Below are 15,157 nucleotides of genomic sequence, written 5' to 3' on the forward strand. Positions count from 1 at the left end.
CTACCTTGGTCTCTTGACTCTGACCTACTGAAGGTGAGGCGTGTGCACTGGGATCCTGGCTCTCGGAAGCGGGCTCGGCGGGACCCTCAGCAGCGCAGTGTTGCCCCCCACTGAAGTCATTAGGGTATTCTTTCAAAAGCAAGTCCTGTCCTTCAGCATTTTTACTGTAAGCTCTAGCAAGAAAATCAAGAAAATATTTGTTGATGTCTTAACATTTTATGAACAACCTAAGGTATTGTTCATAAAGTCAATTGAACTTGGTAGCTTTTCTTTAAACAGCTCTGCCCAAAAGATTTAAAAAAATTCATCTGCTGATCTTCCTGATGTTATTATCCTCACATCTCAAAGACTTGAATAGTATTTTATGAAATCTTTTGCCAAATTATTATAGTGGTTTTGTTTTGTTACAGTTTGGGGGGTTGGTTTGTTTTTTTCCAGAAAACAGGAAAAGACAGTTACTGGACTCTTACAGTCTGAGTTCCCAGAGTATCTATGATTATTGTAATGTCGTCCATGAAGGACTCGATTCACATTTTCCTCTGTACTTCTGGAAAACTGTATCTCTGGAATGTGGAGAAAGTTGAGAACAGAATCTCATGTATGTTAGGATAACTCTTAGAATAAGGCTCTACAACAAATCTGGGTGTCTTGAGACCTAAACAGAGAAATGTGTTTTATAAATAATAAATGAGAGATGCTCCACACTAAAGTGACTATCAGATTTCAGCATGGTCTTGCATTTTGAGTTTTGGCTATATTAAAAAATAGTCCAATTAAATATAAAATACTCAGGATTTTCTCAAATACATGACTACGGATTATGTTGTTAGGATTTATCCCCCCTTCCCTCAAAGTCATGTTCCAAGTATTTTAGGCGATTTGCTTTTTTACCCTGGATAGGTTTCTTGAGGGTTTTTTGGGGTTTGTTTCTTTTTAAGAAAAACATTTCTGAAGTGGCTTTGTTACAGATTACCCAGATTCTAATCCCTAGTGTTAGGTCCACCATTACAGTACACTGAAATGACCTATTGATGGAGAATTTTTCATATTGTTTGCTCAGTTAAATCTATTACTGAGGCTGACAATTAGCATGAGAAGTAGAGTAAAATATAAAACTCCTTTCATCATTATGTAATTAGCCTGAATATATTTTGAATGTAAACTCAGTATAAGCAGTGTTTGTTTCACTTCTAGGGCACAAACAGCAGATGTTATATAGTATGTTCTCTTCATTTTCCGTGGTCTCCCTCGTTATTATGCAGAATTATTGGAGATTTCACATGGATTCCATGGTTTTGGGGTTTAAATTTACAACACCTGCCTGCTGTTTCTTCTATGCCACTTGCTTTGCTCCCATAGTGACCATCTGGCTTGCTCTTTCTCTTCATATTTTTTGTGTCTTAGGGAGAAGACTGCATCAGAGAGGTCTTCTATCTGGAATTAGAAATGAAAAGTTTTGCTTTTTATCAGAAACATTTTGAAATATGAGAACAGGTGTCAGTTCCTCATCAAGAGAACAATAGGAAGAAAACTCTAAAATAAATGCAGTCTAAGTCAGAGAACAAATGTTATGAGAGGAGGTTCAAATTCCTAAAAAGAGGGGGTTTAAAATTTTTTTGCTGTTGGGTCATGTTTGAAGACTTACCTAGAATACTTATAGTACCTTGAGTACATATAGGTTCACAGTGCTTTCCACTTACATAAAATATCCTTAATGCTTTATTCATCCAAAACTTTGTATTGATTGCCCCTTACGGAATATACTGTTCGTGGAACATATTAATATCAAAGAAAGTAAAACTGTCTGAGGTAAATGAGAATTAGTTTAATGAGTTAACTTATCTGGAGTTCTAAGGCTTCGGTTGTGTTTCTGGCTGGGGTCATCCTGAACTAGGGAAGGGTGCATTATAAAAGGGAAGGGCATTAAAAAGTAAATTTTGGTAGTTGAAAAACACCATCAGTTGGCACAGAAAGACTAATGGAAACAATGTCTTTTATATAATATCTGCTTCTTCAGACTATCACTTTGAATTAGTTTGGTTATATAGTATCTTTCCCTTTAATTTTTCTTGTCTTACTATAAGTTTTATCCATACAGGTCCACAGTCCCTTTCCTGTAATTCCAAAAATCTGAAAAAACAAGTTTTCATAATTCATTTGGGGACACAATCTTATCTGAAATGATGTGAGGCTATTCTACTTTCTATTAATATTTCACTATAGAAACATTAATATTTGATTATGAGAACTGTCCTAGACTCTCTACATGTATTACATGATATATGTACATTACTTTCTAAAATCCAAAATTTTCCAAATTCAAAAGCAATTGTTCACAAGATTTTGCATATGGAATTGTAGGCTTGACTATTTAAATATGCAGAAAAATATGACTAATACTGGGAATTGAATATATTCACATAAATTCAGTATTTCAACAACTCATGTAAGGAAATGGTGTGTTTTGTTTTTGCTTTTCTTTATTCTTTATACGTTTTGTCTTTGTAGTCAAATTTGCACAAAACACTTTCCTAGTCAAATTAATATCCTTAAAGGGGAACTTTCTTTTCATAAGTTTTGAAAATTAAAAAAATCAGTGTATGTTCCTCAAATACCAAATTAAGCACGTGGAAAAAAAAAATTAGGCAGGCTTCATAATATATTAAGTGCAGTAAGTGAAAGGCAGCTTACCTCTTCTTCACCCAAATTATATGCATCCAGAGGCTGAAGAACAACCATCCTCCAGCTGTTGAAGATACAAACGAATTTCAAACAGCTTTTGTTAAACTATCTAAATGTAGCAGTTTTATTCTGTAAGCACAGCTATTATAGTAGTGTTTTCTTTCTTTGGGATTTCCATAATTCAAATGGTTGTATCTTAGTACTTTATCTTTTAAAAGAGACAATATGTTTGTATTATGAGAAGAGGACAGGCTTTACTTTTGGCCTTACAATAAACAGTCTCTTCTACATAGTTGCATTTTATACCTAAGAATGTACTAATTTTGAAATAAGTTAGTGGTATGCTGACAAACTGGCTCAGAAAATAAAGAGGAAAAAAAAGCTCTGATTTTTAGCATTTGCCCATTTCTTTGTGTGTAGACTCCCATCGTGGCCTCCTGTGAGTTTAACAGCTGCATCACAGAAGCCCTACTTACTAAACAACCTGGTCAGCCAGCCTGCTCCAGCCTACCAGTGTAAATTGAAAACATTGTTGCTATAGAACATCTAAGCACAAATGTTATTTCTTTACTTAATGTAGAACATGTCGACAGATTCTCTGCAGAAATTCTCATAATACCTCCTAGAGTATTAAGAGTTCTCTCAGTGCCTCAAAGCAATTATGAATAAGAGAATCAAATTAGTTAGAATAGACATAGGTAGGAATTACTATAATTGTCAACCAGCTCTTGTCTCTGTTTCCATCCTTTTCTATTTCTGCTTCTTGGTGCCAGATTAATAATCTTAAACCTCTTTCATCATGGCTAAAAAGTCTGACAGTTTGCTGCCAGCAGGAAACAGATCTGTGTGTGGCATTCAAGGACATCCACAATCTCGTGACAACTTCTTTTGGAGCCTTCATTTCCTTTATCACCCTTTACAAAACCTCAGTCTCTGGCGGGCATAGCCTTGCACTGGTTGTCACAGGTGTTCTCTTACACTGCGAATACTCTATGCAAAGGTAGTTGCTTTCTTTGATCTCTGAAGCCTCGTGCATATCTCTATTTTAAAGAGCAAGGATTATCTGTTACTGTAATTATTTACATCCCTAAAGTACCTTTTAGTACCATATACATAATAGAAAACTAAATATTGAATGAAAAAACACTCTAAAAGTGCTGAAGTATTAGGAATTTCCATTTCTTAATAAAACCTGAGAATTAAAGTTGTACTACTATATGGCACTTTTTTTCAGCATGAGTAATGTAAAAGTTTCTTTCACCATTTTCCCTCCATGTAACCATATAAGTGGGAGGAAGGCAGAAAGGAGCATCTTCCTTTCATTAAATAAAATTTTAACTTCACTGAAAATTTAAGTTTTTTCAAAAAAGAAGGAAAATTAAAGAATGTAAGTATACATACCTTGGAGTAACTATTTCCTTATATTGGAGTTTCTCTAATTTAGCTGGGGCCACTAATGACATGGGAATCACAATGTTATCTATATCATAAGAGCTCTCACTTCGCAATCGTCGTCGTGCAGTATTCTGTAAGATAGGATTGCAGTAGTTTTACAGTAGTATTTGGTTACCTGTAATGATACTCTCCTTTTACGAGTTACATAAAGTAACATGGCAGTGCCTTTAAGTTTTATACATTGTTATGAAGTCTGAGTATAAAATGTTAAGAAAAACAAGAAAGCATATGTATCTTCTATGAACCAGTACATTTGTGTGTGGACACATTCAGACCTATTTTTAAGACCATTAAAAATATGAATGCCTTAAAATACAAAACTTACCAGAAAAGTGTACCATAAAAGACCCTAAATGTCAGTGAAATGATCTTTTAACAAACTCATTTTTTACTAGGAAAGGCTATGAAATGTTTGGTGAGCCATTTAATAAAGATCATTTTTACAATCTTCATTTATGTGTTCCTGGGTCCCTGAGCTTCATGCTGTTTTCTCTAAATCCTCCCACGTTTTAACCTCTACTCCCTACCAGGTAATGAAACAGAACAAAGTAAGAACACAGTGCTGGATTCTTATTAGCAAGATTATACTTAGCATCATGTCAAGAAGTAGGGATGGTTATGATAAAGTTTAAAGTTTTTAACATACGAAAAAAGCCATAACCAAGGATTAATGTACAGTTAGCTCCCTTGTAAAAAAAGTTTAAACAAATTTATTGCTTCTTGGTAAGGTAATTCTGAATATGCTAATTATGTGCTAGCAAATAAGGCTGTTATAGATTAACAAAAATATCTACAACAAGTTCCCCTCCCCTCACCAGATCTGCCAGGTTTAAAGGTCATAAAGCTACTTTAAAGTTCACTGTATAAAAACCTACTTGTGATGATGAATTCTGGGCTCTTGATATAACATTGACATTAGTAACTGCAGTAAAATTGCTCTGGGATCCTGGTTCTGTGCGTTGAATAGCAAACTCTTCAAATCTAGTTCTTTCTTCTGCCATGGAAAGAACCATTGAGAATGTCATACATTAAGTGTAACTGATAAAAAATAATGATAAAAAATAAAACTTAACTGGAAAGATGTGTATTAAATAACAAGTTATCTGTATACTCTATTGGTTCTTATTCATTGTTCCAGTGGAGCTAACACTATATACATTAGACAAGTATGTCCGAGGTATAGTATGTCAATACACCCAATAAGTTAGAAACTATTTACATCCAAGATGTACTTAACTGTAATTATACATGGTGGCTTTAACATATTTATCAGTATGGCCTCTAGGAATCCCACCATAACAGACCAAAGGCACTACCTAATATCACACTACCTGATCAACTAGTGTGGAACAAAATTAAACTCCCACCCACATTCAGAGATATCGTTATACTTTTCTGGTGCCTTAACCTTAAGATAACCAACAGTCATCTAGCTTTTGAAGAACTTTCATACATCTTTGCCAAAATATAGGAAAGCCTGTATCTCTTAATATAAAGGTGCATTATGAAAAAATACACATTACCTAAGATGTAAACTGTTTTACTTGTATTGATCTAACTTTGAGCTAGATGGGAACACAGGAATAGAATGAGTAAAATGCTATACTACAAAGTAGTAACTAGACAGCTCTCTAGACAACAACCATTTTCAATATATGGATACTGATTTGAAGAAACAACTAGCCAGAAAGGACATTTTTAAACAACTGGAATAATATAAATATGAACTGTGTATTAAATTTTATATTACACAGGAAAATATTTTTCAAGATCTGTACTAAAGTAAAATAAACAAGGCCAGTAAGAAAATAAACATACTCACTAATAGACACAAAACAAATGGAGAAAAGGAACGTGGAAGAGACAGAAAATAAAGTTGGAAGTAAACAACCTTGTTACCAATATTCTGAGAGAAAAGAAACTTCATTCCTGAAATAGGATGTTATAATAGAAACATTTTCAGAAATCAGTAGTCAGAAGATCAAGTTAAGGAAATCTCCCCAAAAGTAGAACAAAACGATACGAAAAAATGAGAGAATAGATAAGAAAATTAAGAGGTAAGTCTTAGAAGTTCAACCTCTGAATAAGTTACAGAAAACATGAACAGAGTAAAGGGAGATTAAAGAAAGATATGCTGGATAAAAACTGTCAAGACCCCAGAAAATGGAAATTGTGGCTAAGATTTTTGTAAAATTTCCTTAATTTTTTTCATTTTTGATACATGAATTTAAAAAAATAAAATCTAAACAATCAAGAAACATGTTACCAAACTAGGAAAACAAATTCTAATACCAACCATTGAAACTATCTTGTCCCAAATCCCCATAACAAACCCACCCACCTTGTATTACTAGCAGAGTTCTGGTTTCAGAGATGTCTCTATTCATCTTGGAACTGTATGTTCCTAAGGGGAATTCAGTCTGGCAGTTGAATCTCACCCAGTTTATCAAAATTCTGAGGAAGCTTCAGTGAAATCAACATCTCCACAATAGGTACCAGAAATGGTAATAAATATCTAAAAGGCAACCTTGTACTGACATATTTTGAGTCCAGAACACAATGTTGGAGACTACTGTCCAGGAGGACAGTTAGTAGAAGATAACTAGTTAGGAAACATAGGAAGGAAATCCTTAACTCATAAAGTGGATGGATTCCCAGTCCACAAATAATTCTGAATTGACTACATGAATATGCTGTTTAATGTTCATAGAACCATGGATGTTTTGTGTAATTAGTGACTGTTCTAGATTATAACTCCCATGAGGCAGAGGTTCTTTGGAGATCAGAATTTTTTATTTTCAGTTTTTAGTACTAGTGCTCCTGTCCTCATTTTAACCTACCTAATGCTGTTTCACTCAAGTGTCTTTTCTTTCTTCCCTGTAATAGCTGTGCAGAAGATTCTGACCTCATTTGAGGCTTGCATATAGGAGAATATCCATTTCTCCATTGATTCAGGGAAGTATTATGTACTGAAAAGGAAAGAAAAATGTGAAGTTTTAGTTCTTAACACAAACATAATGAGCATGTTAACCTCTTTTTACTTTGTAACATTGCAGAGTATTAATATACCAGTTCAAAATTATATATAATGAAGTAAATACTTACATACGAAGATGAAATACTCCTAAGCTGAAAATAACCAAGGTAAGATTCATAAAAACATCTTCAGGAAGTGCCCAATTTCCTATAGTTGCTCCATTATTTTAAGAGGATGAAGAGGAAAGGTGATCTGCTCTCACAGTGTTCTAAATTACAGAATTTTACAGAGAAGATTTGTTCAGATCTGTAAATCTTAGCTGAATATGATCTGAATCCTTAAGTTAGTTCCTGCTTACCTTAAATCTGGGAACAGCTCAGGACTAAGTAAGGTTATAGAATACAGCAGACTGGGGTCTCTTGAGAGCAATAAACAGATTTCATCAGTCTCCTGACAGTGCCTAGCACCATTCTTTCACTTTTTTAAAGCAATGAATTTTTAAAAAACTTTAAGTCACTTAATATCTCTGTGCCTCAGTTGCCTTATCTGTAAAATAGGGATAATAGCAGCTATTGTGGGATTGTGAGGATTAAATAAATTCCTGTAATAGTCATTAGAAGGATATCTGGCATAAGTAGGCAATAAATGTTAGTTTCACCATGACTGTTCTGTTTGAACCCCATATTTCCAGTACTGGATTAATAACTAAATTGGCTTCTTCTTTTGAAATGTTTGGAGATGTGGAAAAGATAGGGAAAAAATATGAAGGCCTAAGTGCCAAATTCTCACCAACACTGAGAAAAAGAGTATGGCCTACCAACAGTGACTGGGACTCAGATTTCAAGATGGCAAAGCACCCTAAAAATGATAGACAAAATTTTTATACATAGATGCACAGATCGGCACATTTACATCCACATTAGCATGCAAAAAAAGGAACTTTTAAGTAGAGCGGAATTTGTGAGCAATCTCTGAAAGCCTAATATCTTACAAAATTTGAAAAGCAAACTGCAAAAGCACATGGGAAAGTACTGCCGCAAAAATGTGATCAAAATCAAAGGAGCTCCAGACCTGGAGGAAAGAATTACCTGCAGTAACTAATAGAATGACTACACTTGCCAACCTGCCAACACCTCCATCAGGGTCCTTGAGGCTTCAGTAGAGAAATGGATGGGTGGGTAGATAAGGCAACGCCCAGGTGCCCCACTTTGTTTGAAACATGTCCTGCCCATCCATAACTGCCTCTGAAAACAGTATAGAGTGCAAATTTCTACCTCTTCCATGAGAAGGATCCCATAAAAAGCAGTGGCAGAAGTTGTAACGGTGAATATCAACTTTAAAGGGGAGAACACAAGACTCCAAAAATCTGAATACCAGTAGCGTAAAACAAAGAAAAAGTGCAAACAACAAATGGAAGAACCATCTCAAGAAATAGTTAATGGGTTCACAGAATACAGATTTACAGGTTTTCAAAATAACTAATATTGCCAAGAGAAAGAGGCAAAAGGCCAAAAGACTTCAGAAATGGGAAGTATAATTGTTGAAACTGAGAAACAAAATCATTGCTCACTGCCCTGAATAACAGAATGGTCATATCTAAAAGTCAAGATCATTGGATTGGAAGAGTAATTCCACAACTCAAAGGAATAGAGTGATGGAAATATGAAAAAAAGGACAAACCAAAATAGGTTAACAAAGGATTGAATACAATCAATGGGATGTAATGTTTGAAGAAATGATAGCCACAATTTTTTACACAGTGATATTAACTCATATTTCAGTAACTCACTTGAGCATCAAAGCAAATGAAAAAAAATATAGCACATAAGTATTAAGACATCCTAAAAGTTACCAGAGAAGGGAAAAATTACTGCAAAGGAATGAGAATCCGATTGCCAGAAAGCAAAAGCAGATGCAGGAAAAAACAATGGCAACTTTTTAAAGCCCTCATGAAAAACGGTAAACAATTCTAAGGCAGCCCTCATGATTTCTTGCCACCCAAGAAAAAGAATGCAGAGAAAGATGTTAAATAGTAAAATAAGATGGCAGACAGTTCTAAACTCATTTCTACAAAGGGGTAGCTAGAATTGTTAGGTTTTAAAATGTATACATACCTGGCATGTGTTGGTGTACAATAGTGTCCACTCGTTTTCTAGAGTATTTTAAAGCAAATTCCAGGCAAATTTCAACCCATCTCTTCTAAAAGGAACTCACCACCCCCGTTGCCTTGTAAAAGCACATCAGAAACCTTAACCTTCAATAAAGTGATGCTTTTTATTTAATTTTACTCAAAAGTTTTCTTTACACTTTCTCCCTTTTACTCTTGGTGTCTTGTAAGGTTGTAGTGGACTCTTGATGCATGGCAATTCAGAGTGTAACTCACACCTTCTCTTCACCTGTCCTGATGATAACCCTCCCAGTCTTTCAGTTCTCACTTACCCAGATCTTCTCCTAAATTTCATATTAAGATACATCTTGGCCCAGCATCTCTCCTGTCTCCTGCCTTCCCTTTCATTTATACATTTGATAACTTTATAGAGAGCCAGTTACATGCCAGGCACTGTGTTATAACTTGGGGACACAGTGGTGAGCAAGAACAGGCATGGACCATGGCCCTGATGTAGTTTATAGGCATTCTCAAAAACTGCAAGTAATGTGTGGTAGAAAACAGAAGTACTATTGATGGGAGATACTGAGTATAACTAGTAAGAGAGCTCTAGGAAAGGCTTCCCAGATAAAGTGTTAGATTACAAAATATGAACAGAAACAGCTGATGGATAGTAAGGGCAAGGAAGAGAGAATGGTAGAAGGGCCCAAGGCACCAGGGAACAGGAAAAATTTGGCAAGTGAACAGCAGCCAGGTAGTATAGAGTAAGGAAGCACAGTGAAAACCACGAACAGGTAGGCACCAGCCTATGAAAGTAGGGCTTTAGGGGTACTCTATTAAAGAGTATTCCCTCTGTCAAATATTCTAAAGGATGGGGATGGGGAGCAGGTATGACATAATTAGATTCATGTTTTGAAAATATAAATTGCTGCAGGGATTGAAGGGAAATAAAGTTGATTAGGCTATTTCAGCAGTATAGAGAAAGGATCATTAAGTTAGACTGAAATTGGTAGAAATATAGAGAAGCCAGTTTGAAGCATAAGATCACACTGATAATGGGGTTTAGATACAAGGAAGTGTGGGTGAAGAAGGCTGAGCCTTAGGGTTCTGACTTGCGTGGGTTGTGGTGCTATTCCTCTCTCTGTGCACTCTAAAAAATAAAACTTTATTTTGACATAATTTCAGAAACTCCAAGAAAACTTGGAGTTGTCCCATATATTTTTTACTCAGATCCCCCAGATGTTAACATTTTACCACCCTGGCTTCATCTTTCTGAATGCCAATGAGATACTGACATGATACTTCTCTACTCTAAATGTCAATATGTATTTTTCAAAAACAAGGGCATTCTCTTACATAGCCACACAACTATCAAAACCAAGAAGTTAATAATTAACTATTAGCTAACTATAGACTTCATTCAAATTTCACCAATTAGTCCTATGATGTTCTTTACAGAAAATCCTGATCACTCTCCATTCAGTTGGCAGGTCTCTTTAAAGTCTTCTCATATCTGAAATAGTTCCATTATCTTGTCTTTCATGACTTTGAATATTTTGATGAGTATAGGCCCTTAAGTTGGCTTTGGTATCTCCTCACAATTGGCAACTAATCAATTCTTCAGTTTGTCTTTTCCCTACTTTCTTGTTACCTGAAGTCAGCAGTTCTGTCATAATCGCTAACTCTAAAGGACAGTATAGGATAAATCCAAGCTCTGAGGTAAAGCACAAAAACATCTATTTACTTTCACACAATTTGCCCTACAGGAATACCAGGCTATTTGTATATACTTGAACACATCACATTGTTTCATGGCTCCATGACAAGTTACGTGATTTTTTTTCCATTTTAATATGGGCCAATAGTATTTGAACCACCAGGGATCTTATTACAAATATAGAATCTCAGACCCCATTCCAAACTTTCTGAATCAGAATCTGCATTCTAACTATATCACCAAAGTAATTTGCACATTAAAACTTGAGAAACAATGATTTGGAAAATTGGATTCTTCCTCTTAATTCCAGTTAAGTATTTAAAGCTATACTTGGCGTCCCCATCTTTCTGAAGTTCCTCTTTTTGCCCTTTTCCCATCACCCTTAACTTCTCTTCCTCTTCCTCTACCTTCTGCTAGGCAGAGTTATACACTCCCCTCCCCCCTTTTTAAAGAATATTTTTGTCACGTCTGTACCCTTAACATCATTTAATAGTCATTTGTGTGTCTGCTTCCCCATCATGTTATAATTTCTTTAATTTCCTGTGACTCGCCTTTGATTTTTTAGCACTGAATCGTCTACCTGGCACAGAGTAGATGCTCAATAAATGTTGGACTCTAGTTTTACTTAATTCGGTAGAAAAGAAAAATTAATGGCCAGCTGTTTAAGACGGATATAGGATGAAACCTAATTAATACTTAATTATTTGGATTGGGAGTGGTAGGGAATGAGGAAAATAGGGGAGGAGAGATTGGTATACAAAAAAATACTTCACTGATGTGCCTAATGTTACTGTAGCATTCAATTCAAATGTCTTCCATTTCCTAGCTTTAAATTTTCCATTACTAATATGTCACTACATTATTGATAATTCACTAATAATTTTGCACCTAACATTTACACTCCCCCCCCCCTTTTTTTTGGTTTCACAGCTTGTGGGATCTCAGTTCCCTGACCAAGGATTGAACCCAGGCCACTGCAGTGAAAGACTGGAATCATAACCACTAGCCCACCAGGGAACTCCTGTACACTGCCCCACGTTTTAAAGTCAGATAAATAATAGAGCAACATTAGAAGAAATATAATTACCTTTGTTTTTGCATATTCCCTTTCAGTCATCTACATATATTTCATATTAATATTTCAAATGTAATGATTTTATTTGGATATATGTATAACTATTTTTTTAAATCTGGTAACTCACTCATCATTGTTATGTTTTCAGATGGTCACCTAACATTCCTGATTAGAGACAGTATCATTTAACTATTCCCTAGCTGTTGGAGCTACTTGTTATCATCATGATATTATTTGTATTACGGACAGTCTTAAAATAATCATCTTCATGCACACAATTTTTAAATAAAAAAATTTTAGTCTCAGGATAACTGCCAAGTAGAATTAAACCATGAAAAGTACCTAAACATAACCTATATTTTCCTGTATTTTTTTAGTGTTTTTTCCTAAGCATAGGCAATTTTTTCTTGCCTTAGTGCTTTCATTTTTTTTCTTTCTCTAACTTTTGACTGTGGAAAAATTTCAAGAAACACAAATGGAAAATGGAATAATGAACTCCCCTGTACCTATCATTCAGCATCACAAATGCTGGTGACCAATCTTGTTTTCTCTCTCTCCCACAAGCTTTTTTTTTTCTGTAGTATTTTAAAACACATCCCAGACATCATATCTTATCTACATTATGTGTCAGCTTGAATCTCTAATAAACTAACAGATAAAATGTGTAGTTATGTAACCACATGCATTATTACATCTAACACAATAATTAATATGCAACAGCCAGTCCACGTTCAAATTTCTCTATCTCAAAAATTGTGTGTGTGTGTACGGCCGAGTTGTTCAAATCAGGATCTCCAAGAGGCCAGTACATTGCATTTGGCTGATACAAGTATAAATATTTTTACATGCTTATAATTGTACCATACATAGAAGTAAAACATTTGTCCTTTAATATCACTTATCATTCTTTGATAAATGTTTCCATCCTTAGATGAACTTTTATGATCCTTTAAAAAGCTGTATATTCCACTGTGATAGGCAGTTAACCACATTCCTACTGTTCTGTTCTCTTCGTCTTTAATTTTTCATTACCACAAATAATGTTAAGATAAATATATTTGTGAATAAAGGTGGTTTCATATTTAGGATTAGACTAGGTTCTTGGAAATGGATCTGTTGGATCAGAGTACAGAGTTAACAGTTTAGCAAACATTTATTGTGAACAAGTACACAAGTTTTTTTCTTTTTTTCCGCAATGAGCTTATAAAAAAGTACGTAGTTTAAAGGCCTTGTAATGCATTTCACAGTACTCCCCAAAAGGCCTGTATCAATTAATTGCACCTGAAATATTTTAGGGTCCTGTTTTTACTACACAGTCTTGCCAGAACTGATGATTAAAATGCCTAATATTAATGTAATTGGAAAAAGGAGAAACATTTAGCACAGTGACTGGCACATAAGTGCTCAAGTACATGTTAGCGATTGTTAGCATTTTCATTATTATCATTGACTACACCTAGTTTTTCTCCTAATTCTTTTAAGATACTGTGTGTGTGTGGGGGGGAGGGGTACGCGGGCCTCTCACTGTTGGGGCCTCTCCCGTTGCAGAGCACAGGCTCCGGACACGCAGGCTCAGCGGCCATGGCTCACGGGCCCAGCCGCTCCGCGGCATGTGGGATCCTCCGGGACCGGGGCACGAACCCGTGTCCCCTGCATTGGCAGGTGGACTCTCAACCACTGCGCCACCAGGAGAAGCCCTAAGATACCATTTTTAACATTTACCTCTTTAATCTATCTGGAATGTATTTATGTTCATCCATCTTAAATTTGTTTTAATGTGCTATATGAGGACAGATCTCATTTTATTTTTCCAAAAAGTCATTACTTAATGCCACTGATCACAGGACAAACTTCACTGTTTAAAGCATTCGCTCTGAGAGAGACTACTTGGATTTGAATCCTGCCTCTACTACTCAACTGTGATTTGGGAAAAGCTAGTCAAGGAGAAAATAACCATAATACCTACCTTACAGGCTTGTACAGATTAAAACAATTTACACATACAAAGCCCTTCAACTAGTATGGTACTGGCATATAAGGAATGCTTCATAAGAATTGTTTATTGTTATTTATTGGCTAGGCTATCTTTTCCACACTAATAGGAAATATCACTCTTATCGTATAATGAATCCTTGGGTTTGTCTCTAGGCTTTCAAAATTTAGTTCCCTTGGCTTCCATGGGCATCACAATGTTTTAATGATTATACCTTTATATTTCGATATCTGACACCTCCTTATTGATCTTTTAAAAAATGTTATTGGCTATTCAACATTTTCATTCTGAGATAAACGTTAGAATAACTTTGTTCCAAAAGAAGAATGATTCTGGGATTCTGATTAGAATTACATTATAAGTTCTCCAAAGAATATATACAGATTGCCAACAAACACATGAAAGGATGCTCAACATCATTAATTATTAAATAAATGCAAATCAAAACTACAATGAGGTATCACCTCACACGGGTCAGAATGGCCATCATGAAAAAAATCTACAAACAATAAATGCTGGAGAGGATGTGGAGAAAAGGGAACCCTCTTGCACTGTTGGTGGGAATGTAAATTGGTACAGCCACTATGGAGAACAGTATGGAGGTTCCTTAAAAAAACTAAAAAAAGAACTACCATATGACCCAGCAATCACACTACTGGGCCATAATTCAAAAAGAGACATGTACCACAATGTTCATTGCAGCACTATTTACAATAGCCAGGACATGGAAGCAACCTAAGTGTCTATCGACAGATGAATGGATAAAGAAGACGTGGCACATATATACAATGGAATATCACTCAGCCATAAAAAGAAATGAAATTGAGTTATTTGTAGTGAGGTGGATGGACCTAGAGACTGTCATACAGAGAAGTAAGTCAGAAAGAGAAAAACAAATACCATATGCTAACACATATATATGGAATCTGAAAAAAAAAAAATGGTTCTGAGGAACCTAAGGGCAGGACAGGGATAAAGATGCAGACGTAGAGAATGGACTTGAGGACACGGGGAGGGGGAAGGGTAAGCTGAGACGAACTGAGAGAGTGGCACTGACATATATATACACTACCAGATGTAAAATAGATAGCTAGTGGGAAGCAGCCACATAGCACAGGGAAATCAGCTCAGTGTGTTGTGACCACCTGGAG

At 35.5% G+C, this 15,157-nt stretch overlaps 1 protein-coding gene across 9 annotated transcripts in view; it reads right to left on the reverse strand.

The window, feature by feature from the left end:
• Positions 1 to 15,157, reverse strand: part of KANSL1L (KAT8 regulatory NSL complex subunit 1 like) — a 168,186-nt gene that overhangs the window by 2,534 nt on the left and 150,495 nt on the right. For all 9 annotated transcript variants that reach the window (XM_059053757.2, XM_067026797.1, XM_059053760.2 and 6 more), the window contains 6 exons: positions 6,978 to 7,106; positions 5,013 to 5,131; positions 4,084 to 4,208; positions 2,692 to 2,746; positions 1,322 to 1,434; positions 5 to 173 (listed from right to left, as the gene is read on the reverse strand). In XM_059053757.2, coding sequence (XP_058909740.1) covers positions 5 to 173; positions 1,322 to 1,434; positions 2,692 to 2,746; positions 4,084 to 4,208; positions 5,013 to 5,131; positions 6,978 to 7,106 — 710 coding nt within the window. The remainder of the gene's footprint in view (positions 1 to 4; positions 174 to 1,321; positions 1,435 to 2,691; positions 2,747 to 4,083; positions 4,209 to 5,012; positions 5,132 to 6,977; positions 7,107 to 15,157) is intronic.

This window comes from Kogia breviceps, chromosome 2, assembly GCF_026419965.1.
Source record: "Kogia breviceps isolate mKogBre1 chromosome 2, mKogBre1 haplotype 1, whole genome shotgun sequence".
Lineage (NCBI taxonomy): Eukaryota > Metazoa > Chordata > Mammalia > Artiodactyla > Physeteridae > Kogia > Kogia breviceps.